We start from the raw sequence: 25827 nt of genomic DNA, 5'->3' as shown, positions 1-25827 counted from the left end.
CAGCATGCAGTGTGTATCTTCCCTCACCGATCTGAGCAGAGTGGCCCCTCCTGGCCATGTTCTTAGCCCTGACGGCATCTTTGATGCGGTCCACCTCCTGCTGGTAGCGTTTGCGGTCGCGTGCGGCGTTCTCTTTGGCCTCCTTCAGCGCCGACTCCAGGGCCTTGACCCGCTCAGCCGTAGCGCGCAGACGCTTCTCCAGTTTAGGAAGCTCACAGCGCAGGTCTGCATTATCACGTACCAGCTGAGAGGGAGAGAGAGGTTTGACAAATTAGCCATCTCCAAAAGCACTAGAGTTGGTATGATTTCAGTGTGTTTGGGTCTACTTGTTGGTATGATTTCAGTGTGTTTGGGTCTACTTGTTGGTATGATTTCAGTGTGTTTGGGTCTACTTGTTGGTATGATTTCAGTGTGTTTGGGTCTACTTGTTGGTATGATTTCAGTGTGTTTGGGTCTACTTGTTGGTATGATTTCAGTGTGTTTGGGTCTACTTGTTGGTATGATTTCAGTGTGTTTGGGTCTACTTGTTGGTATGATTTCAGTGTGTGTGGGTCTACTTGTTGGTATGATTTCAGTGTGTGTGGGTCTACTTGTTGGTATGATTTCAGTGTGTTTGGGTCTACTTGTTGGTATGATTTCAGTGTGTTTGGGTCTACTTGTTGGTATGATTTCAGTGTGTTTGGGTCTACTTGTTGGTATGATTTCAGTGTGTTTGGGTCTACTTGTTGGTATGATTTCAGTGTGTTTGGGTCTACTTGTTGGTATGATTTCAGTGTGTTTGGGTCTACTTGTTGGTATGATTTCAATGTGTTTGGGTCTACTTGTTGGTATGATTTCAGTGTGTTTGGGTCTACTTGTTGGTATGATTTCAGTGTGTTTGGGTCTACTTGTTGGTTTCTCAGCTGAGAACATACCTGTTTGTGAACCTTGGTAAGCTGCTCCAGGTTGTTCTCCAGAAAGGAGATCTTCTGTTTCTGAGCTGCGCTGCCTCCTGTGTCATCAGAGTCCATCTCAGCACTCTTCTTCACTCTGGTAGCCAGGTCCTGGACAAACAGCTTCCTCAGGTTGTGCAGGGTCTGGAGCTCCTTGGCCTAGCGGAGTAGGGGAAGTGTTAGAGGGGTTAAAGGGGAATGGAAACACTCACCCAAATTACCCTGCTTTTTTTTTGGCAATTATTATTCATAGAAAGGCATAAAGATTCATGAAAATAAATAAGTTTGGTTCATTCAAATGTACCTTTTAACAGCCCTTTAAGAGGGAAACCGAAGAGCTGTTGTTATCTGTAGTCTACTCACCACAGTCTCCTCCAGTCCCTTCAGGTCCTGTCTGGCCTGCTCTCTCCTGTCCTGCATCACCCTGCACAGCACAACACAGGGACGCATTAGCCACAGCTTGACCGCAGTAACACTGGACAAGTATAGTGCTAATCTAAGCTAAACAGACGCGATAGCTTCTCTAATGAGCATGTCATGTGGGCACTCGTGAGCAACATCATTGTGTATATGCCACACAGTAATTAGCGATCACATATTCTGTATCGTACGTTAGCTCGTGAAGTTTGCGGCTCTTCTCCTGGTCGGTAGACTTGAGTTTGTCGTGTTCCACCCTGAGACGCTCCTGTTCCAGCATGATCTCCTGGTTGAGACTGGAACAAATCAAATCGTATATTTGTCACATGCGCCGAATACAACAGGTGTACAACCTTCATGTGAGATGCTTACTTAGAAGCCCTTACCAACAATGCAGAGTAAGAAAATACTTGGTAACTAAACTAAAGTTAAAAAAGTTACACAATAAAATAAGAATAACAAGTCAGGGGTACCGGTACCGAGGCAATGTGTGGATGTACGGGTTAGAGGAGGTAATTGATGTCATATGTCCATGTAGGTAGGGGTAAAGTGACAATACATAGATAATAAACAGTGAGTAGCAGCAGTTTAAAAAGGGGGTCAAATACAAATAGTCCTGGTAGCCATTTGATTAACTGTTGAGCAGTCTTACGGCTTGGGGTTAGAAGCTGTTAAGAAGCCTTTTGGAGAACAGTCTATGATTTGGGTGGCCGGAGTCTTTGACAATTTTTAGGGCCTTCCTCTGACACCGCCTGGTATATAGGTCCTGAATGGCAGGAAGTTTGGCCCCGGTGTAACACAACAACACAATATAACACCGTAGCCCTGGAGACAGGAGACATTGTGGTTGCCTCCCAAGTGGGACATAACCACAGTAAACAGTGGACAATGTGTACATGGGGGTGTGTTTCGTCTCTTACTCCTGCAGTTCAGTGATGTGGTGCGCCTTCTTGTCCAGCTCATCTCTCAGACTGCTGATCTGTTTCTGATGGGTTTCACGGTGGCCAGCGATCTGCTTCTCTACGGCCTCCTGGGGATGACACACAAGAGGACACCAATCAACATCCATAACATATCATAGTAGGCAGTCGGACAAGTCTGGACTAGTCGTACCAAGAGGTCACCAATCAACTGTATCATCTGGAATATATCATGACTTCTGGGCCTGCTTCCCAACTGGTACCCTATTCCCTATTTAGTGCACTACTTTTACCCAGAGCCTGGTCAAAAGTAGCAGACTAAACTCCACGGTGAGGGAGGTTTCTGATGAACTCCGCCAACGGCGTGGACCCGAGACCAGGCTCTGTGGAATCTGGCTCCGACTACTCAATTCGCCGGAGGTCAATACTTTATGAAGCCTGGTCTCGGTTCCACGCCGTTGGTGGAGTTCATCAGAAACTTCCATAGAGTGGAGTTTAGTCCACTAGGTCAAAAGTAGTGCACCATTTGGGTCACACCACTGATCTGAAATTGAATTTGGAGTAGAAGGCAGCCCTATGGGATGGAGAAGATATCGTACCTTGACCTCATTGGCTGATTGGATCTCGTTCTCCTTCTCCATGGCGGTGACTTTCTCTGCAAAAGGGAAACATTTGTCACTAGGTGGCACTATAGGCCTTAAATCTGTTTTAGAGATGTTTATATGCAATGTATTCCATTATGTGTTATCAGTGCATAGCTGTAGCAGTGTGTGTGTGTGTGTGTGTGTGGTACCCTGGGCACTGATCTTGACCAGTTCTTCGTTCAGAGAGTCAACGTTCTCCTCCAGCTGTCTCTTTTTCTGCTCCACGTTCTGAAGGTATTCTGTCAGGGACTTGATCTTAGCCTCATGCTGCATGGGGGGGATGGAGAATGTTAATTACACAAACACATGGGGTTTATGTGGATTAAATAGCTAGTGATTCTGTAGCAGGTCTCAGTTTGATTACTGTGTTCCTGGGAGGAAAAGGAAAGAGTAAGCCTGATCCCAGATCTGTTTGTGCTTTGCCTACTCCTCTGTCATTGCCAAGCCAAACATCAGTGGAAGATTAGGTTGGTGAGAGTGATTATGGTGTTATGGCCAATTCCATTTAAATTCAGTCAATTCAGGAAGGGAATTGCATTAGAATTGGACTTTGTTTACTTCCTGAATTAACCGAATTTAAATGGAATTGAGCGCAACCCTGATAGTGGCAGATTGAGGCTGTTGTGGAGTGTGTGGATCTAGAACTATGATGAGAGAAGCGGGCTAATACCCATAGAGATCCTTTAATAATACACTTTCTATATGTAATGATATGGTAATACCTGTTGGATCCTTAGCTGACAGGCGGCCAGCTCCTTGTCGTTCTCGTCCATCTTCTTGTTGCTCTCTGACTGGGTGCTCTCCAGCTGTTTGCTGCGTTTCACCATGGTCTTCACCTCCGACTTCATCTTACTGATGTACAGACGAGCCACCGTAAAGTCCTCGTCTATCAGACCACTGCCGTCGTGTTGCTAGGGGTGAGGGAGGTGAGTGAGAAACAGAGAGAGAGAGAAAGGAGGAGTCGGAGTAGTGTTATGATTTTATTCAGGTTGGCCCTGTCCGGGGGTATCGTCGGACAGGGCCACAGTGTCTCCCAACCCCTCCTGTCTCAGCCTCCAGTATTTATGCTGCAGTAGTTTGTGTTGGGGGGCTAGGGACAGTATTATATCTGGAGTATTTCTCCTGTCTTATCTGGTGTCCTGTGTGAATTTAAGTATGCTCCTTCTAATTCTCTCCCCCTCTCCTCCTGGAGGACCTGAGCCTTGGGACCATGCCTCAGGACTCCCCGAATGGCCTGATGACTCCTGGCTGTCCCCAGTCCCCCTGGTCGTGCTGCTGCTCCTATTTCAACTGTTCTGCCTGCGGCTATGGAACCCTGACCTGTTCACCAGACGTGCTACCTAGTCCCGGACCTGCTGTTTTCGACTCGCTTTCTCTACCGCACCTGCTGTCTCTAACTGTGAATGCTCAGCTATGAAAAGCCAACTGACATTTACTCCTGAGGTGCTGACCTGTTGCACCCTCTACAACCACTGTGATTATTATTATTATTTGAGGACTGGCCACTCCTCATAGCCTGGTTACTCTCTAGGTTTCAGCCTTTCTAGGGGGGAGTTTTTCCCTAGCCACCGTGCTTCTACATCTGCATTGCTTGCCGTTTGGGGTTTTAGGTTGGGGTTCTGTATCGCACTTCGTGACATCGGCTGATGTAAAGTGAGTGATTGGAGAAAATGACATTAAACATTTTCCTTCAGTTGCCAATAAAATAATGCCCATCTTTGGAGTGTCATGTGGTGATGTGCCATGTCCTTTTACCTTGATCTCGGTGCTGCCCACGGCGATGCCAACCTCTGCCAGGTCTTTCAGTAGTGAGGACATCATCTCAGAGACCCTCTTCTTCTGGTGGTTGCTCATGTCCTTCAGTTTCTGCAGTTCAGAGTCAATGGACGTCAGGACGCTCTGGAGAGCGAAAGAGAAAAAGGTTTTGACATAAACATTTCCTAAATATTAGGGGCAAAAAAGGGCCATGACTGACATACAGTACAAGCCAAAAGTTTGGACACACCTACTCATTCAAGGGTTTTTCTTTATTTTACTATTTTCTACATTGCAGAATAATAGTGAAGACATCAAAACTATGAAATAACATATGGAATCATGTAGTAACCAAAAAAGTGTTAAACAAATCAAAATGTATTGAAAATATAATATACTATATTGAATTCTAAATAAATCACAGACAGTGTCACCAGCAAACCACACCATCACACCTCCTCCATGCTTCACGGTGGGAACCACACATGCAGAGTTCATCCATTCACCTACTCTGCATCTCACAAAGCCCCAGCGGAAGGAACCAAAAATCTCAAATTCTCATCAGACCAAAGGACAGATTTCCACCAGTCTAATGTCCATTGCTCGTGTTTCTTGGCCCAAGCAAGTCTCTTCTTCTTATTGGTGTCCTTTAGTAGTGGTTTCTTTGCAGAAAATAGACCGTGAAGGCCTGATTCACCCAGTCTCCTCTGAACAGTTCATGTTGAGATGTGTCTGTTACTTGTGAACTCTGCGAAACATTTATTTGTGCTGCAATTTCTGAGGTGCAGTTAACTCTAATGAACTTATCCTCTGCAGCAGAGGTAACTGTGGGTCTTCCTTTCCTGTGGCGGTCCTCATGAGAGCCAGTTTCATCATAGCACTTGATGGTTTTTGCGACTGCACTTGAAGAAACGTTCAAAGTTCTTGACATTTTCCGGAATGACTGACCTTCATGTCGTTAAGTAATGATGGATTGTCGTTTCTCTTTGCTTATTTGAGCTGTTCTTGCCATATGGAGTTGGTCTTTTAAAAAATAGGGCTATCTTCTGTATACCTCCCCTACACAACTGATTGGCTCAAATGCATTAAGAAGGAAAGAAATTCCACAAATGAACTTTTAACACCTATTGATTGAAATACATTCCAGGTGACTACCTCGTGAAACTGGTTGAGAAAATGCCAAGAGTGTGCAAAGCTGTCAAGGCAAAGGGTGGCTAAAATCAAAAATATATTTGGATTTGTTTAACACTTTTTTGGTTACTACATGATTCCATATGTTATTTCATAGTTCTGATGTCTTCACTATTATGCTACAATGGAGAAAGTAGTAAAAATAAAGAAAAACCCTGGAATGAGTAGATGTGTTCAAACTTTTGACTGGTACTGTATTTAAAATATTAGAAGAATATATTGAAGTGACCAGGAAAAAATGACATGCAGATCCTAGAAAGCATCACAATGAATCCGACACAGACAGCGCTCTTCATGAGCAGGGACAATGAGGGACATTGTCTCACCGATTTCTGGTTGAGCTCATCGCTGACCATCTCAAACTCCTTGGTCTTGTCCTCGACCTCCTGGCTCTTCTGGTCATAGTTAACAGCCAGCTCCTCCAATGCCTGCAGAACCTCCTTCACCTCATCCTTGGAAGCCTCGTTCTCAGCCTGCAGGCGGTTCAGCTCCGACTGCAGGTTATCGTGGTCGCGCCGAGACGACGCCAGTAGCTACAAACACAAACATGTTTTGAATCCATTTTATGATTCAACCCATAGGGCTCTGGTTAAAAGTACTGCACTATATAGGGAAACGGGTGCCATTTGGGAAACAGACAAACTCACCTCCTCCTGGTCCAACATCTGCTGCTTGAGCTTCTCCGCCAGCTGGCTCTGCTGGTTGATCTCATCATCCTGGACACACAGATAGAGGACATGGTTAGCATCACACTCATTTAAAACAGGGCTCAAACTGGAAGTTGAAACAATCAAGTCTGTCTACATTTTGGCCTGAGTTTGAGCATTGTCTACCTTCAAAATGAAGTGGTTAACACGGGAAGCCAAGGCGCTGTTTCTGAGAGAAGACTGCTGCAAATAACCTCAGAGCCTGCTGTCGCTCAAGCACAGTACCCTCTCTGAATTCAACCATTGACTGTTCCACGCTGTGGTCTCTATGACCACAGGGTGGCTGGCTGTTCTGTTCCTACAGGACTGGAGGTTCTGTGACCGGTTTCACCCTTGAGTTGGAACGAGGGTGCAATTGGCCCATAATGGAGATAGCCGTCAACGGCCCTGCCCATGCTGTCACAGAAGTGGTCATTGCAAAGATGAAAGATGAGCTTACACACACACACACACACACACACACACACACACACACACACACACACACACACACACACACACACACACACACACACACACACACACACACACACACACACACACACACACACACACACACACACACACACACACGTCTCTCTCACCTTATCATCCAGCTGCTTATAGAGCTTGGCCAGCTCCACCTCACACGTGTCCTTCTCAGCGTCAGTCAGACGGAGCTGGGGCATGTTGGGGGTAGAGGCAGGCTTGTCGTTGGGCACATTGTCCAGGGCCAGCACCTCAGCTTGAGCCTTCTCCTTGTCAAACTGCTCGTCCACCGGCACACTCTCCCCTGCAGCGGGCAGCATGGTGACACAGAAAGCTCAGACGGGAGTAGGATGAAGTTGCTTCTAGAAGCTGAACTTCAGTCAGTTTTGCATTTTCCCCACTAATGGTTAAGGTTAGGATTGGTGGAGGGAAAGCTGATCCTAGATCTGTACCTAGGGAAAACTTTACCCCAGAGAGGTCAGACAGACACCCTGCAAGGCCTTTACTGTACAGCAGACCTAGTAGAACAGCAGGTTCATTAAGGTAAGGCATAACGTAGCGAGCCTGTTCACAACAGAGTGGCTTTCTTCCGGTTTGCACCCATTAAACACAGCCCAGGTTTGCATGGTCAACATGCGGGTGGGTGCGTGCGTACATGTGTACGTTTGGTGTCGTGTTCGGGAGGGAGGATTATTTGAATAATCTACAATGAATACATGCTTTGGATGAAACTGGAGGGGGGCGGAGTCTTTCCCCTCAGTGCAGATGGTTTCCAGTGAATGATGCAGCCACTCAGCTAAAATGAGACCATTATGTGAAGAGTGGGGCCCAAACCTCGGGTCCGTCCCAAATGGCACCCTATTCACTATATATAGTGCACTACTTTTGACCAGAGCCCTATGGGCTGTCAATGGTGTCAATATTTTGTAGGCCCTGGTCAAAAGTAGTGCACTTCATAGGTAATAGGATGCCATATGGGACTCAGTGCAGGTGAATGTCCTCTCCTCCTCACCGTTCCTCCAGCGGTTGAGCTCATTCTCCAGCCAGGTGATGGTGTTCCTCAAGGCCTTGCCCTTCTCCTTCTCCCTCTCGTACTTCTTCTTCCACTGTTCTGCCGTCAGCTCCACGTTCACACACACGGTGTTCTTAATGGTCTTCGCTCTGGAAACACCACCAACAGGACCAAGGCTTTACACCATATTCTAATTCAACAGCCCTGAATAGCTCACTACATAGTGACTGTTGGTAACTCGTTTTTTTCTTCATATGATGTAAAACTCATCATCATCACACGTTTTGCTCTGTACTGAAAATGTGACTGCTGACATGCACACTTTTTGGGGGATTGTATCAACAGTGGACTACTGAAAAGATTGTTTTGAGTGAACTGTCCTTGAAGAGCTAGTGAGCGTGCCCACCTCTGACCGAACATGAGAGTGGACTTGGTCTCCGACTCGTTGTAGGCGGAGGGGGAGGCGCAGATGACAATGGTGGTCCTACAGTTCCCCCCCAAAGAATCCTGAAGGATTCTGGTCATTTTACTGTCTCTGTATGGGATATAGCCCTGAAACAAAGCAAACACAAACAAACAAAGAAAATTCATTAAGAGAAACAACAATAGAATTGCCTCCAGGTTGTGAAAGCAAAGAAACAATACAAACCAATCTATGATTAAAATAAGAGGTGTAGAATTAGACAAGTTTGAATCAGCTTGAACCAAAACCTTGCCTCGAGGTACATGTACTTTCATCTCTTAAAGACTTCTACGCGTCTTTACAATGAACGAACCCGAACCGCCAGTCATAATACCCGTCAGAGTAGAGAAGTACTCACAGACCCTTCGGCCAGGGCTGAAATGACATTGCCCAGTGACGACAGAGACTTGTTGATGTTCTTGGCCTCATCCAACACGGCACCCTCGGCTCCCGTCTTGCTGACCTGGGAGGAAAGAGACAGACAGGGGACCTTCTGGTAAGATGGAGGACTTGAACAGTAACACTTTCTTTGCAACAGAGTCCTTAAGAGGTCTTGATAGTATATTATCACGGGTCAAGCATGTGGTCTGAATGACATTAACCTAACGATGTTAATCAGTTCTGATATCAGTTCTGATAATAACAACATTAGGGAACCGGGAAAAGACCGATGGGCTATGTGCATTTGCTCAGAGATGGAAATCTTTTTTCCATTTCTACCATGTAGTAGAGAGGACTAAGTGTGAGAGAGCGAGAGAGAGAGAGAGAGCGAGAAAGACCGCTCTTGCCAGTATACCTTTATTAAGATTACATAACGGTATCTCCCTCAGCCGTCATCAGAACACGAAAGAGCAGTGTTCAGGTTTCTCTCCCCTAATATCATTGTTTATTCCCATGCCCCTGCAACAAGCTAACTCAGACGTGCGAAGGCTTTTCCAACCTTTTCACTTCCAGCCAGGTCGACGAGGTAGAGCTTTCCGCTGAGTTTCTGCTCTGTAGCAGTGTTCTCCTGCTTCACGTTGATCTGGAAGATACTGTGACTCCTGGAGCTGTGCTCATTCATATCTACAGCAAGACAACACATCTGGGATCAGCACTGAACAGGCATTTATATGGCACCCCATTCCCTACATAGACCAGAACCCTCAAAAGTAGTGCACTATAAAGGGAATGAATATACACTACAGACAGAGTGTATGATCATGTAGTATGTGGCACACTGTTTCTTATGGTATACAGTAGATTGGTTTGATTTGATGGATGAGTCGGTTACGGTAACCAGAGCTCTGACACATGCGTGAGAATAGCCTGGATGCTAGATCTGTTTGTGCTCTCTTGACAACTACTTTATGGAATTGTCATGCCATGTTTGGCGTGGCGATGCGTGACGAGTCGTTAAGAGAGCACAAACGGATCTGGGACCAGGGTAGCGTGAGAAACCATTGAGCACCATTTCTTAAATCAGAACAAAAAGAAAATCGAACTCAATGACCTATTGAGGCGTATCAGGTAAAATTACAGACAGAGGAACCATTTTGGCAAAGAATATGGCATTGAAATGGACACACAAGATAAGTGAGGCTCAGGGTTGGTGCTTTGGGATGCGTCCCATAAGGTACTCTATTCCCTTTATAGTGCACTACTTTTGACCAGGGCCCATGCCCCTATGGGGATTGATCAAAAGTAGTGCACTATAAAAGGAATAGGGCGCCATTTGGGACGCAGATTTGGTGCGGTCTCTTACTTGTAACTGCTACGTGTCTGTTAGATTTTCCTTCGTCGATGGTGTCCATGACTTCCTCTGGGCTGCAGACAAACCTCTCAGTGCATCCCTGGGGGCAAAAACACAGAACAATGATGTGACACTGGCCCAATTCTAAATATAATAATAACAATAATAAATGCCATTTCAACAAATGCTTTTTTTCAGAACGACTTGCACTAGTGCGTGCGTACATATCTTCAGAGAATGTGTCTTTTCATAGGGAAAAGCTACATTAACAAGGTCAGGTGACACCTTCATGTCTTTTGTTATTAGGTGACTGCGGTCTAACTCTGTGACAGTTGAATGGGCGAGGGACAGTTAGTTCATCCCTGGATTGAAGCCGCACCTTGACATAGGGAACTCTGTTTTTGTCTTCGTGCACCGACAGGTTCGTCTTTGACACTGGAGAAGAGAGAAGGAAACATACATTTCATTATCCTAGTGGTCTCCAACAGGTCGATCACCAGCTAGCTACCAGTTGCTCGCAGCCCACCTACGAGTAGCTCGCCAAACAATTCTAAAAGTATATGCAATATTCACGTGTTCCACCGCAAACTGTCATAAACAAATCTCACATATTAGCTTAAAAACACACTACTTGCCAAATCATTTCCAGCCATATTGCCACCGTCTGTCTGTGTGGTGCACGCGTTTGCCTGTCACTCCGTGTGTAGCCAGTTGATGTGATAACCATCTTGTGTGAAGACAGAAATACTTCCCCAAAACCTTCTCAATTAAATGTTAACTGCAAAGTAGGGTTTACCTGGCAGTAAGTATATCATTTGTATCTGTTATTTGCAAACTTTGCTATGAAATTAGCAGCAGCGTTACTAGACCAGCACATTAGACTGCACATTCCGTACTCGCTAGATGTGCAATTAAAGGGTCAGATGTGCAATTAAAGGGGAATTACACAACAACAAAAAATATTTAAATGTGTTAGTGTTCTTCCAGACCTAAAATAAAATGGTATTTGAATATGATTTAAGCATTGACATGGACTCAGAACATACAATTTTGTTGCTTGTAAATTTGAGAGTGAAAAACCAATATACGAAAAAAATATATACAAAATAATTTGGGTGAAAAAAAACAATCACAGATTTTATAGGGCCCCCCTTGAGAGTTGTTTATTAACCATTATTTTACTAGGTATATTGACAGAAAACACTACTTTCTCATGTACACTAAGGACCCGGGGAAGAGTTCCAGGAGAGAGAAAAAAAATGTTGCTCATGACATTTTTTTAAAGTAGCTGTCATGCTAGAAAAGGTTGGCGACCCCTGAATTCGCCATTTAAGTATCCTTGACGCTTGACAGCGTTTACACAGGCAGACTAATTCTGACTTGTTTCCACTAATTGATATTTTGACCAATCAGATCAGCTTTTTTGCCAATAATTGGGGAAAAGATCAGAATTGGGCTGCCTGTGTAAATGCAGCCATAGCGTGTGAAGAAACCTCATGCTCAAACTGGGTGGGGAGAATTTACATAATGGCAGATCCAGATACAGCATATTAACGTACCAATATGCAGACATTCTTTCTTTTCAGTCAAAAAATGAACTGAATATTCATTCCAATATCAGTAACATTTTCACTCTTTTCCTCTTTCAATATGCACATTTTCATTCATTAGATAAGCTCTACGTAGCCTTATCAACAGAACGTTATGTGAACTAGCCAATTATCCACAATACTGTAGCATGGCCACGAGCCAAAAGGAGAGGCACGCTATACATTGTGTGTTCCAAATGGCACCCCATTCCCTACGTAGTACACTACTTTTCACCAGAGAACCTTGGTCAAAAGTAGGGTACCATTGGGACAGTGGCTCTGCCTGGGACATACCATCCAAGAGGTCCCGAATCTTGTCCAAGTAAATTTCAAAATACGAAACCTGGAAGAGAAGAGTCAGCTCTTATTAGCAGAGATCCCACATAGAAAAATCAATAGGTTTTAAAAACCTGTTAAGTGAAGTGATACTACGGAGTGTCTTTGAACTAGCTGCGGCAATTCAAGGTCAGCATGCTGCCTATGGAGAGTAGGAAGAGTTGTTCTAATTGGACAGAACAAATCTGCATCCCAAATGGCACCCTATTCCCTACATAATGCACTACTTTTGACCAGAAACTATGGGCTCTGACAAAAGTAGTGCACTATCTAGGGAAAAGAGTGCAATTGAGGAGGCAAGCAGGGGGATGTATTTGTAGAGTACTAACCAGTACCTACCTTGATGTGGAACTCCAGGTTCTCGTCCATGGAATAGATGTAGTTAAAGATGTCCTGCACTATCCTGGGGATGATCCCCATTCCATCTGTGTCATGGAGGTTACCCTCCATCGTGTGTGTTTTGCCGGAAGATGTCTGTCCGTATGCAAATATTGTCCCGTTGTACCCCTCCAGAACATCTGGAAGAAGAAGACTACTTTATTCATTTGTACAAGACAGATATGTGTCTTCTGTACTCAACCCCTGTCACAGAAATACACAGAAACCCAATAGGACAGCCAGAAGGCAGTAGTCACTGCAAAGTTACTCCTCTTTCTCCTCGGGTTTGTGCAATGGACACATTAACAAAACACCTACAGTAGGGAGAGTGTTCATAAACAGTGAATGAAGAGAGCTCACCTTTGACGATCTTCTGGGCGCAGGCGTTGTATACTTGCTCCTGTGTCGTATTGGGCTGGAACACTCTGTCAAACTGGAACGGTTTGCTCTGAGAGAGAGAGAGAGAGAGCGCGAGAGATTAGAGAATGAATGTAACAACTTGTCTGACATTCAATTTAAACACAGATTAAAAAATCAAGATGAAGCCCACATAAAGTGTGCCACAGTAAGACATGGAGGTCAGTCAGACATGGAGGTCAGTCAATGCGGAAAATTTCAAGAACTTTTCAAATTTCTTCAAGTGCAATCGCAAAAACCATTAAGCGCTATGATGAGGACCGCCACAGGAAAGGAAGACCCAGAATTACCTCTGCTGCAGAGGATAAGTTCATTACAGTTAACTGCACCTCAGATTTCAGCCCAAATAAATGCTTCACAGAGTAACTGACACATCTCAACATCAACCTATTCAGATTAGACTGCGTGAATCAGGCCTTCATGGTCAAAATGCTGCAAAGAAACCCCTACTAAAGGACACCAATAAGAAGAAGAGACTTGGTGGGCCAATAAACATGAGCAATGAACATTAGACCGGTGAACATCTGTCCTTTGGTCTCATGAGTCCAAATGTGAGATTTTTGGTTCCAACCGCCATGTGTTTGTGAGATGCAGAGTAGGTGAACGGATCACCTCCGCATGTGTGGTTCCCACCGTGAAGCATGGAGGAGGAGAAGTGATTGTGTGGGGATGATTTTCTGGTGACACTGTCTGTGATTTATTTAGAATTCAAGGCACACTTAACCAGCATGGCTACCACAGCATTCTGCAGCGATACACCATCTCATCTGGTTTACACTTAGTGGGACTATCATTTGTTTTTCAACAGGACAATGAACCAAAACACATCTCTAGGCTGTGTAAAGGCTATTTGACCAAGGAGAGTAATGGAGTGCTGCATCAGATGACCCGACCTCCACAATCACCCAACCTCAACCCAATTGAAATAGTTTGGGATGAGTTGGACCGCAGAGTGAAGGAAAAGCAGCCAACAAGTGATCAGCATGTTGGAACTTCTTCAAGACTGTTGGAAAAGCATTCTTCATGAAGCTGGTTGAGAGAATGCCAATACAAATAAAGAAACACCCTGGAATGAGTAGGCGTGTCCAAACTTTTGACTGGTACTGTATATACAGTATTAATCTCGGTTAACCCAGAACTAAAATCTTCCGTAATTTGGTCAGATCATTTTCATGTTCATGTTTACGTAGTCTGTCCACAAGAGATAACCAATATAGCGAGCTGGTCAAAGTAGTGTAATATATATGGAATAGTGTGCCATTTGGGATGCAGAATAGTGCTGTGGCTCTCGTCTCCCCACTCCCACAGCTCTGGGCTTCAGCTCTGCAGCTCTGGCCTAATGAGCTAGGTAGCCTACATCAAATATGGCCTGTGTCCCAAATGGCACCCTATTCCCTATATAGTGTTATGGTAAAAGGTAGTGCATTATGTAGGGAATAAGGTGCCAATTCGGAGGAGAGCTGTGCGGAGGGAGAAAACAAAGAATACATTTAAAAAGTCAACCACAGAGGGTATTAAACTGAGTGGTTCAAGCCCTCAATGCTGATTGGCTGACAGCCGTGGTATATCAGACCATATCCCATGGGTATGACAAAACATTTATTTTTACTGCTCTAATTACATTGGTAACCAGCTTATAATAGCAATAAGGCACCTCAGGGGTTTGTGGTTTATGGCCAATATACCACGTCTAAGGGCTGTATCCAGGCACTCCGCATTGCGTGCATAAGAACAGCCCTTAGCCATGGTATATTGGACATATACCACACCCCCTCGTGCCTTTTTGCTTAATTATAGGCACTTTGGTGGTTCAGCTTGAAGAACTGTATAAAGTGACTCAGAGTCGGAGTGCTGATTTAGGATCAGTTTAGCATTTTTCATCATATTAATGAATAAGATGAAATTGACAGGGTGGACCTGATCCTAGATCAGCACTCATACTCTGAAATGCTTGACAGATAAGGCCCCAGTTCGGTCTGTGCAAAAACCTTCCTCTCTCCCCCTTCCTATCCACCAGATGGACATGAACCATTCAGACACAGCCACGTCGGTCTAGACCATTGGCCTGATCTGGGAGCAGACCAGATCGTCTCAGTGCCCTCCCAGCAGTAATTATCAGGATGAATGAAAAGGCCTAAATTGGCTACAGAGTGTAAATAGGATAATTTTGGTCATAAAGTCAGTCTCAACCAAAAGTGAGTTTTGTAAATGAGTTCGTCATGACATACTGGAAGGTTCTTTATGGATTACTTACATGGCCACTCTTTTCAGTGACGGCCAATTGCCCAGCTGCCATGCGGGTGTTTGTAGTCAAGTCTGTATATGATATGGTCCAACGCATGCACATTTTGCTTGGCTAATAAGAGTGAAAATTGGCTTCCATAAAGTCGGTGCAAAATTCCAACGATATTGCCAGATGGCCAAGTATGGATTACATCCGACGCGGTCACTTCTGCTGCCTGTCAACCACTAGTGTTGGTTAGCACGTTAGCTAAGTAGATAGCTGGTACGAGCTTGCTGGTAGCTACTTTTGGTTATACAACATGATTTGATAATGCTAGCGGGCCAGGCTAGTTTATGATACCACAGATGAATGGGGAATGATACTGTCGCTCGTTAAAACTATCAAACGAATGTGTAATGTGATGTAAGAGGAAGATGTGCATAGCTCACGTTGGGGCAGGCACTTGGATGCTAGCTAATAATAGGATGTAGACCTCTCTTTAAATAATCTTTAAACTCAAATTGGTTCGCTAGCAAGTCAACTAATTTCAACTTGGACAAAGACATAACTAACTCGGATTTGCAAGTTAGGTAGTTAGCAGTTGGGGGTTTCATCTGCTAACCCAAAACAACATGCCTGTTCTCAAAGTTTAAAATGTATTTTGTAGGGCAAAAATGAATGGACGGTAGCAAAAAAAATGGATGGTCAACTACAAATATAGCTCAGGCAGAAAATAACAAAAATATCAGCATCAGCAAGCATTTTGCACTCCCGAGTGGAGCAGCGGTCTAAGTCACTGCATCTCAGTGCAAGAGGTGTCACCACAGTCCCTGGTTCCATTCCAGGCTGTATCACATCCGGCTGTGATTGGGAGTCCCGAAGGGCAATTGGCCCAGCGTCGTCCAGGTTTGGCCGGTGTAGGCCGTCATTGTAAATAAGAATTTGTTCTTAATTAACTGACTTGCCTAGTTAAATAAAGGTTAAAGAAAATATAAAACAATTCAGCAACTTACACCGCTGGTTGCATATTAACGGCGTCAGCGTCACCCGGGCCTGAATATATTCTGTAACTATACAGTCCCTTTATCAGCATATAAATTAGTTCCAAAGTAGTGAACGTTAATTCTCTTGCAATTGGTTTATTGAGTGATGATATTTTACTTCATTCACAGGCAACGTACAAAACCTGGTGGATTTGATGTTCAGCAGCATCATGGGAACCCCCTTTAGCATATCATGAGCTGTAACAGAAGGCTGAGGCTGTGGCCAGACACTAGTCCAGCTTCAGAATAATGGAGCACACTTGAATCACGTTGGTCAAATTTCATATGGTCAAAAGACTTATCTGTCCTGGAATTCACATAACCACAATGTAATCAGTGCTGTGTGTATAGAGTGCCTTGGGAAAGTATTCAGACCCTGGAATTCGCATAACCACAATGTAATCAGTGCTGTGTGTATAGAGTGCCTTGGGAAAGTATTCAGACCCTGGAATTCACACAACCACAATGTAATCAGTGCTGTGTGTATAGAGTGCCTTGGGAAAGTATTCAGACCCTGGAATTCACACAACCACAATGTAATCAGTGCTGTGTGTATAGAGTGCCTTGGGAAAGTATTCAGACCCTGGAATTCACACAACCACAATGTAATCAGTGCTGTGTGTATAGAGTGCCTTGGGAAAGTATTCAGACCCTGGAATTCACATAACCACAATGTAATCAGTGCTGTGTGTATAGAGTGCCTTGGGAAAGTATTCAGACCCCTTGATTTTTCCCACATTTTGTTACGTTAGAGCATTATTCTAAAATGGATAAAATACACACAAAAATCCTCAGCAATCCACACGCAATACCCCATAATGACAAAGCGAAAAGAGGTTTTTAGAAATGTAATTGACAGTGCACAGTTGACCGTGCATGTCAGAGCAAAAACCAAGCCATGAGGTCGATGGAATTGTCCATAGAGCTCCAAGACAGGGTCATGTCGAGGCACAGATCTGGGGAAGGGTACCAAAACCTTTCATTGAACATTGAAGGTCCCCAAGAACAAAGTGGCCTCCACCATTCTTAAATGGAAGAAGTTCGGAACCACCAAGACCCTTCCTAGAGCTGGCCGCCCGGCCAAACTGAGTAATCGGGGAGAAGGGCCTTGGTCAGGGAGGTGACCAAGAACCCGACGGTCACTCTGACAGAGTTCTGCTGTGGAGATGGGAGAACCTTCCAGAAGGACAACCATCTCTGCAGCACTCCACGAATCAGGCCTTTATGGTAGAGTGGCCAGACAGAAACCACTCCTCAGTAAACGGCACATGACAGCCCGCTTGGAATTTGCCAAAAGGCACCTAAAGACTGTCAGACCATGAGAAACAAGATTCTCTGGTCTGATGAAACCAAGATTCAACTCTTTGGCCTGAATGCCAAGCATCATGTCTGGAGGAAACCTGGCACCATCCCTACGGTGAAGCATTGCAGTGGCAGCATCATGCTGTGGGGATGTTTTTCAGCAGCAGGGACTGCGAGACTAGTCAGAATTGAGGGAAAGATGAATGGAGAAAAGTACAGAGATATCTTTGATGAAAACCTGCTCCACAGCACTCAGCACCTCAGACCGGGGAGAAGGTTCCCCTTCCAACAGGACGACCCTAAGCACACAGCCAAGACAATGGAGTAGTGGCTTTGGGACAAGTCTCTGATTGTCCTTGAGTGGCCCAGCCAGAGCCTGGAAGATTCTAAATTAACAGAGTAAAAACTCACATTCGATTATTAAAGCTCAAACCAAGTTTATTCACCCAATAGTTAAGGCAGCTGAACAGACAAAGACATGTTCCCACCAGCACAAGTATACATACCCCAATTTAGGTGAAGTCTCATCCTTCCCTCTAAACATTACATATTTATTGCTAGGCAGGAAGTTAAGTGATGTGGGAAATAAACTGTTCCTTCTCCCTTAATGTGACCTAACCTCGGCCCCCATTCCTCACTCATCCACAGCTCTCCACCCTTATCAACCCTAATTCCGAGTGGAGCAGCGGTTTAAGGCACTGCATCTCAGTTCTAGAGGTGTCCCTACAGACTGTAGTTCAAATCCAATCGGCCGTGATTGGGAGTCCCATAAGCGGCGCAGAATTGGCCCAGCGTTGTCTGGGTTAGGCTTTTGTTTAATCATTATGGGGTATTGTGTGTAGACTGATGAGGGGAAAAAACTATTCAATCAATTTTAGAATAAGGCTGTAGCATAACAAAATGTGGAAAAAGTAAAGGGGTCTGAATACTTTCCGAAGGCACTGTGTTACTTGTATGGTGTAAGGAGGTGCCCCCTTCCACTGTGCCAACAGATTACACCTGTGCCCAAGTGAGTAATGCCCACAGAAATAGAATAATTCAATATTAAACTGATTATGGCAGAAAGCTGACTATGGCATTAGTCATTCTATTTCTATTGTAAAGCCAACCATGCTGTGAATCGGGACCTCTGATTGGCTGTGTTCAACTGTGTATTTACTGTTGGCTTCCATGACTGTATGGTGACAGTCCTTCTCTGTCTCCCTCCGTGATATAGGAGCTGAAGTTGGGCTCCTTCATGACCAGTATCTGTGACGAGAGGGGCCTGGAGCTGATCTACGCTGCCATGCCCATCAGATGTTTCCAAACAAAAGGTGATTACTAATGAAACGGTACATCATGAGTGTTTAGTAATATCACTCTTTCGATACATATCACTCATCAACTCTTCCTCGTTTTTCTAGATGGGCAGAAGACAGGTTGATACTGAGACCTTGCCTTGCACTCAGCATTACAATTACAAGACAGCCATTACATTTTGTCTTTTGTTATTATTGAATTGAATGGTACCATCAGTGGGTGGGGCCCCTGTGTATTCTTCAAACATATCAGGGAACGCCTGTCTTATACAGGACAGGAAGGCATAATATTTGCACATTGTTATATTAGCAGTCCAGTTCTACAGTATTATGTGAAGTAGGGTGTATTCAACATGGAACTGTTACACTTGAAAGTTAACAAAACACTTTGTTCACGTCTACATTAGTTCAGCAATTTCACTCTTCTCGTATCACTCTGTAGGCTACTGACAAAGCTTCCTCCTTAGATGTGGCCAAATAGAATCCATTCTAGTTCTGGTTAGACCGCTGAAGTTGTAGTCTATACACAACTTGTTTTTATTTGCTAGGTAAGTGTACACATACTGTCTTTAAGCACATCAATATGATATTTACAGCATAGAATGTTTTGTCTTTGTAACACGAACATAGGTTTTTAGTTGATAAATGTATCTACCCTCAAACTGGGCAATGTCTGTGCAATGTCCACATGTAGTCTACACCGGTTGTAGGGATGAAAGTAGTTTGGGGATTTGTCCCCCTGGAAAGATCAAACAACGTACTTAAGGAGAGACGAGATGAGAGACATCTCGCCAGTTATAAAATATGTTGTAGGAAAGCTGAGCTGACTCAAGACCGGGCATTCAACTCGCAGTTGATACCATTTCCATAACGTGATGAAACTAAGTTTCAAGCTACTTTCGTAGCAAGGTGTTGTAGAACTAGTGTCTTACACATGAGACACCCCGAGAATCTCCCTGCCGATAGGTACTTATATCACAGTGGGAGGCCTTTCTTTCACTTGCTTGAACAAAAGCTGTACCTGCTTGCGGGCCAACCCAGAAGCGATGAACCTGCCCCTTCTCCTTGTAGAAGTGCAATGCTAATCAGTAGCCAACAACTTGACTTTGAGCCAATCAGAGAGCACAAACCCCCACGTGGGGAGCCAACAGGAGTGACACTTTCTTTTAATGTGGCATTTGTTTCATATATCCACGGTTAAATGGCATGAGCCAGTCACACTTCATAGGAAACGTAGGCTATGGGATTTTTAAAATTGATTTTTCATTTACCCTTAATTTAACTAGGCAAGTCGGTTTAAGAACAAATTCTCATTTACAATGACGGCCTACCAAAAGGCCTCCTGCGGGGACGGGGGCATGGGATTAAAAAAAGAAATACAATATAAATATAGGACAAAACACACATCACAACACTACATAAAGACAGACCTAAGACGATAACATAAGGCAGAAAACCTTAACATGGTACAAACATTGGGCAATGGGATGGTAGCTAAGTACACAGACACAACACTACATTCCTCCAAGCTAGCTAACCAGTCTAGCTACTATTGACATAATTAAATCACAATGGATTCGTTTCCTTGAAACAGCTTCCGAGTGAGTGAGGTGTCCTTAGCTAGCTAGCGCTCTAGCTATATTGTGCTAGCTAGCTAATATGATAACGTTAGCTAGCTGGTTAAACATTTGGCTATGGACTGGCAGTATGGAAAGTGAATTAAATCGTTTCTTCGTCATCTTTCTAGGTAGTTATCTAACTTTGGCCATCTGGCTAGTATCAATAAAGGCTTTCTACAAAATACCAACATTAGCGCAGCTTGCTTGTTAAGGTTCGTCACATGATTTCTCAATTTACAGTACATTTGATGATCAGCTGTGCAGCCAGACTTATTTGTCATTCCTTTTGCCTCGTTCCTCTCAACCATACCATTTTTAAATTCCTCATCAAACCACAGGGATTTAACACTTTTTACAGTCATTTAATTAATAGCTGAATCCTTATTGGTAACTGGAATAATCAATTTCATAAAGGCATCAAGTGCAGTTTCTGCTTAGTCCATATTACACACAACAGACCAGCAAATGTTCTTTACATTTTCAACATAGGAATCACTACCAAACCTCTTGTATGATCTCTTCTACACAATATTAGGCCCAGCCTTTGTCACTTTGGTTTTGCTAGATATGGCTATTATATTATGATCACTACATCCTATGGATGTGGATTCTGCTTTAGAGCAGATTTCTGCAGCATTAGTAAAGATGTGACCAATACATATGGATGATTTAATTCCTGTGCTATTTTCAAATACCCTGGTAGGTTGACTGATAACCTGAACCAGGTTGCAGGCTGGTTACAGTTTGAAGCTTGTGGACAGCTTCATGAAAACCGGTCAATATTTAGGTCACACAGAAAATATACGTTCGTTGTTATCGCATACATTTTCAAGCATTTCACACATATTATCCAGATACTGACTGTTAGCACTCGGTGGTCTATAGCAGCTTCCCACAAGAATGGGCTTAAGATGAGGCTGGTGAACCTGTAACCATATTACTTCAACAGCATTTGACATGAGATCCGTTCTAAGCTTTACAGGAATATGACTCTAAATATAAACAGTTAGCTGCCTGGCATCACCTGACCTACTGGTCAAGTCACGAGACTTGACACTTAAAGTTCAGCCAGACACAACATAGCCAGACTGAGGTTGCGTCCCAATTGTTACCCTATTGGTTATAGTGCACTGCACCCTATTCCCTATATCGTGCAGAGCCTGGTCAAAAGTATTGCACTATACATGGAAAAGGGTGCCATTTGGACCAAACTCATGACTGCCACTGAAGCTGAGAATTGTAGCTGTACCCATAACATCAGGTCAGCCAGGCCCCTTACTAACAGTACAGCCTGAGCACAGCCCCCAGTTCAAAGTCATCATGAGTCTGGAAGACAGTGCCCCAGTTACCTCCACTACACTGCAGCCGGAAACAATGATTACTCAGTGATAATCATGATGACACAGTGAAACCATTGTTTTAGTATTTAGAAGTGATCTCTTTCACACATACTACTACTGGCTTCTTGGTCTTCCACCCTTTAGGCAAATCTGATGTCTTGAATATACAAACACTTCTAATCAATAGGCCAGTGATACATCCAAGATCACTCAGAGAGAAAAATAAATAGCTGCAGGGGTAGCTAAGGGGTTGAAGGACAAGTGCTGTAGCAACCCCCCCCCATAGACATTCTGCTAAGCAATAGCATTGGTAATAACTGCCTGAATAGTAGGCTACTCCCAGTTACAATCCTCTTCCCCTTCTCCTGCTGTTAGTTTCCACTGCTAAAGCTAAAAGTAGCACACTCTCATGGTGCTGTGTGTGTGTGTGGGTTATGGGTAGTCTGTTGTAAGCACAACGGTAGCATCAGTGGAGGTCATGGTACTAATCAATCAATCAAATGTATTTGATAGTCCTTTTTACACCTCTAGGCCCAGATTGAGATGTGGAGTCTAGTTACACAACCAGATAAGCCTAAACTCAGATCCTACAACTAGCTGATAATACGCTGGGAAAGTGATGTCACAAGCCCTGAAAATGTAAACAAAGCAAGCACTGGAGACAATCATCACCTTCTAAATCTATTTTATATTACGAAACACTATATTATTATCTTCCAACTTGGATGATGGGACTAGGGCAGCTTGCCTATTTTGACAGATCAGATCCACCCCTGGCCCAAATATATCCCTACTGAGCATCCCTTTCAGTAGTCAATAGCCATGATGACATATAGTAGGCAATAACCGCCAAAGGTCTGTTGATCTTGAGTGTGTTTCCCATGAATGATGTAATTCTTCATTCAGCCTCCAAATCTAGGCCGTCCTAGGACTAGGCTATACCAAAGTATGTTATTATTATTTATAAACTGGGTGGTTTGAGCCCTGAATGCTGATTAGCTGACAGTCGTGGTGTATCAGACCGTATACCACGGGTATGACAAAACTGCTTTTTACTGCTCTAATTCTGTTGGTAAACAGTTTATAATAGCAATAAGGCACCTCGGGGGTTTGTGGTATATGGCCAATATACCACGGCTAAGGGCTGTGTCCAGGCACTCTGCATTGAGCACAAGAACCACCCTTAGCCATGTTATATTGACCATATACCACACCCCCTCGTGCCTTTTTGCTTAAATAGTGCACTACCTAAATGAAAACAAGAGACACTGACTGTGTTGAAAGGTAGGTTGACGGTGAAGATTTGTGAGGACACACTCGGTGCAAATAAGTTACTGAACTACAATTTATTTCTGTCAGTAAAAAGCTTTATAGCCTTAATGATGTTGGCTTTGGTGAGGCATGTCCAGTGCATCAAAGTCCATGAGAAACAGGAGGATATCTTGTGGTGAAAATATAATATTTAACCATCCTTTTTCATGTCTATTGCTTTACTGTCAATTTGAGGAAGAGTCCAGTTATTTCTAACCTGGTTCCGTTGGAAGTTACTCTGTTATTTCATTGTAAAGTTAAAGCTGTTTGAACAATGACAAAGGAAGGTTATTCCTCATATCGTTCTTTTTCTGAGGGCCTGTAGCGCAAATATGGAAATATGGCATTATATGGCGAGTACATTGTTTTATCTTTCAAACCCATTTATTTTTCCATTAAATAAGGAATGAAGGCCAGGTCATTTTCTTAATAGTTGAATGCTTATTGGTAACTGGAATAATCAATTTCATAAATGCATCAAGTACAGTTTCTGCTTAGTCCATATTACACACAACAGACCAGCAAATGTTCTTTACATCTTCAACATAGGAATCACTACCAAACCTCTTGTATGATCTCTTCTACACAATATTAGGCCCAGCCTTTGTCTCTTTGGTTTTGCTAGATATGGCTATTATATTATGATCACTACATCCGATGGATGTGGATACTGCTTTAGAGCAGATTTCTGCAGCATTAGTAAAGATGTGACCAATACATATGGATGATTTAATTTAATGACGTGCATAGTTTCTTCTTTCAAACAGATTTCTCCATTAAATAACGAATGAAGGCCAGGTCTGCTGTTTGAAAACATTCTAAGCACCACATTGTGTGGAAGGCACTTCCTTCTTTTGGCATAACAAGTGTGCATCTTGAATGGCACCCTATTCCCTATATACAGAACACCCCATAGGGCCCTGGTCAAAAGTAGTGCACTACACAGGGAGCCATTTGAGATGTACACAATGTTTTACATTACAAGATGACTAATTAGGCCAAAGAATCTATTTACTAATGGACCAGTGGTGTAACTGTAACCAGATATGTTCAGAGATAACTAATGTAGCCAAGTACAATAACATGATTACGAAATGTATTTGTCTGCATCATGTTAGAAACCCATTTTAGGCTACAGACTATGAAATGAATCAATTCTAGCTACAAAACACATGCACTGTCAGTGGTTATAAATGAACTAAATGTATTGCATCTGAATTCTGATCTTGATACAGTCACAGTGCTGTATTGAGCTGTGTTCTGTATCCCACAGCAGTCTTGTTTGACTAAATTAACTAGGGTCAGGGGGCATCATCATCATAGCTCGCTTGTCAGTGATCTTGTTTATTAAATAGTTAATACTAGTTAGCTAGTCAAATTCTGAAACATCTTTGCTGCTGGGTGTAGCTAACGTTAGACCAACTAGTTAATTTGCCATTGCTAGTTCTACTGGCCGAACTACTAGATAGCAATTTCAACCATTGCTATGATTTGAAAGCTAATGTTAGATCAATTAACTCAGTCCCAGCAGATTTTGGGTGTTACCTCAAAAGATGTGCAGTTATTTTGAAGGCAACGTGTAGTTAGTTACACGTTGTTAGCAGATAACGTTAACGCTAGTGTAGTTAGCTGCCGTTAGCAAAGGCATAGCAAGCAGTTGGCTGCCATTGTTGTTGTTTAGTGACAGCTGACTGGCTAGCTAGCCGATACGGCAAGATTAACTAATCACGTCGACTGTAGTCGACTCGCCAAATCAGCGAAATACAGCTAGCTACTTATACACACTTGACAGGCCACCAACTGTTAGCCAAAAATACTGTCCTGTCCTGATCGGCGATGGTGTGGGTAAGCCTACAACTAACGTTAGTGCAAAACATAGCGGATGTGGGTGGACAGGTATGTTAGCCAGCTAACTAGCTACTGTTCTGACACTGGCCGATCACAAGTGGCGCAGCGCACTATCGAGGGCAGACAAATAAATAGCTATGGCAACCAACTTACCCCGACGACCACATGGTCTTCCCCTTGAAACTTTGGGATGTATTTGTCCCCTCTGGTCACCTCTGAACTATTCAAGGGCCTGAAACGGCACATCACTTTGATGGTGCACTCCGCCGGTACGTCGGCCATCTTCCACAATTTGCTGATGAAAACTCACAATACAACACAGTAGATCCTCGTTCTAGAGCCGACCGAGCAAGTAAGGGCGGCCCGGCCCCATCGGTCCCAACCTGAGACCAGAATGGGTTCAGATTTTCAACAGTGAATGGTTATTTTCTTCTAGGATTGTGCTAAATCACTTCCCCTCCAATATTGAAGACATGATATCAATGGATCACAGGCTTGCGCACACTCTCCGTCTGTGTGGGACGCATAACAAATTACGTCCCTCTAAATCAGGGTTCCCCAATAGTCTGCATTTTATTTGGGCCCCCAAAGTTTTCTGATCAAAACAAAACAATTACATGTTTTTTTCTTGGACATAACACTAAAATCACCAGGATATTAGGTCAAACTGATTTTAGTTCCCAAGTAATCAAACGCATAGAGACATATGTGATCCCATCCCAGGTCAGAAATTATACTGTTTTCGTCAAATACTGATTGGGAATATTGTGGGCAATTTTCAGTGTACAATTGATTTACAACTACTGTATGTCAGCCCACGGCTGAATGTAATGGGGACCGCTGCCATAAATCCCCAACACTCCCTCTGAAGTACACTATCC

At 43.6% G+C, this 25827-nt stretch overlaps 1 protein-coding gene and 1 long non-coding RNA gene across 3 annotated transcripts in view; one reads left to right on the top strand and one right to left on the bottom strand.

The window, feature by feature from the left end:
* LOC118394929 (kinesin-1 heavy chain) overlaps positions 1 to 25477 on the bottom strand; it is a 30102-nt gene extending 4625 nt beyond the window's left edge. For both annotated transcript variants that reach the window (XM_035788630.2, XM_035788631.2), the window contains exons 1-22: positions 25100 to 25477; positions 12905 to 12992; positions 12506 to 12684; positions 12125 to 12173; positions 10621 to 10676; positions 10254 to 10341; positions 9450 to 9574; positions 8868 to 8972; positions 8453 to 8598; positions 8047 to 8195; positions 7151 to 7338; positions 6507 to 6575; positions 6186 to 6392; positions 4669 to 4812; positions 3636 to 3824; positions 3063 to 3180; positions 2869 to 2924; positions 2270 to 2379; positions 1544 to 1645; positions 1296 to 1356; positions 915 to 1091; positions 28 to 244 (exon numbers count right to left, since the gene is read on the bottom strand). In XM_035788630.2, the coding sequence (XP_035644523.1) occupies positions 28 to 244; positions 915 to 1091; positions 1296 to 1356; positions 1544 to 1645; positions 2270 to 2379; positions 2869 to 2924; positions 3063 to 3180; positions 3636 to 3824; positions 4669 to 4812; positions 6186 to 6392; positions 6507 to 6575; positions 7151 to 7338; positions 8047 to 8195; positions 8453 to 8598; positions 8868 to 8972; positions 9450 to 9574; positions 10254 to 10341; positions 10621 to 10676; positions 12125 to 12173; positions 12506 to 12684; positions 12905 to 12992; positions 25100 to 25228 (2752 nt within the window). In that variant the 5' untranslated portion in view covers positions 25229 to 25477. The remainder of the gene's footprint in view (positions 1 to 27; positions 245 to 914; positions 1092 to 1295; positions 1357 to 1543; positions 1646 to 2269; positions 2380 to 2868; positions 2925 to 3062; positions 3181 to 3635; positions 3825 to 4668; positions 4813 to 6185; positions 6393 to 6506; positions 6576 to 7150; positions 7339 to 8046; positions 8196 to 8452; positions 8599 to 8867; positions 8973 to 9449; positions 9575 to 10253; positions 10342 to 10620; positions 10677 to 12124; positions 12174 to 12505; positions 12685 to 12904; positions 12993 to 25099) is intronic.
* Positions 16359 to 19904, top strand: LOC127907658 (uncharacterized). The gene is made up of 3 exons (XR_008065384.1): positions 16359 to 16497; positions 18747 to 18843; positions 18934 to 19904. It is a non-coding gene; the product is annotated as an uncharacterized LOC127907658 (long non-coding RNA).
* Positions 25478 to 25827: the final 350 nt, after the last annotated feature.

The sequence above is a fragment of the Oncorhynchus keta genome, chromosome 15, assembly GCF_023373465.1.
Source record: "Oncorhynchus keta strain PuntledgeMale-10-30-2019 chromosome 15, Oket_V2, whole genome shotgun sequence".
Taxonomy (NCBI): Eukaryota; Metazoa; Chordata; class Actinopteri; order Salmoniformes; family Salmonidae; genus Oncorhynchus; species Oncorhynchus keta.
This window is presented reverse-complemented; position numbering and strand designations above follow the sequence as displayed.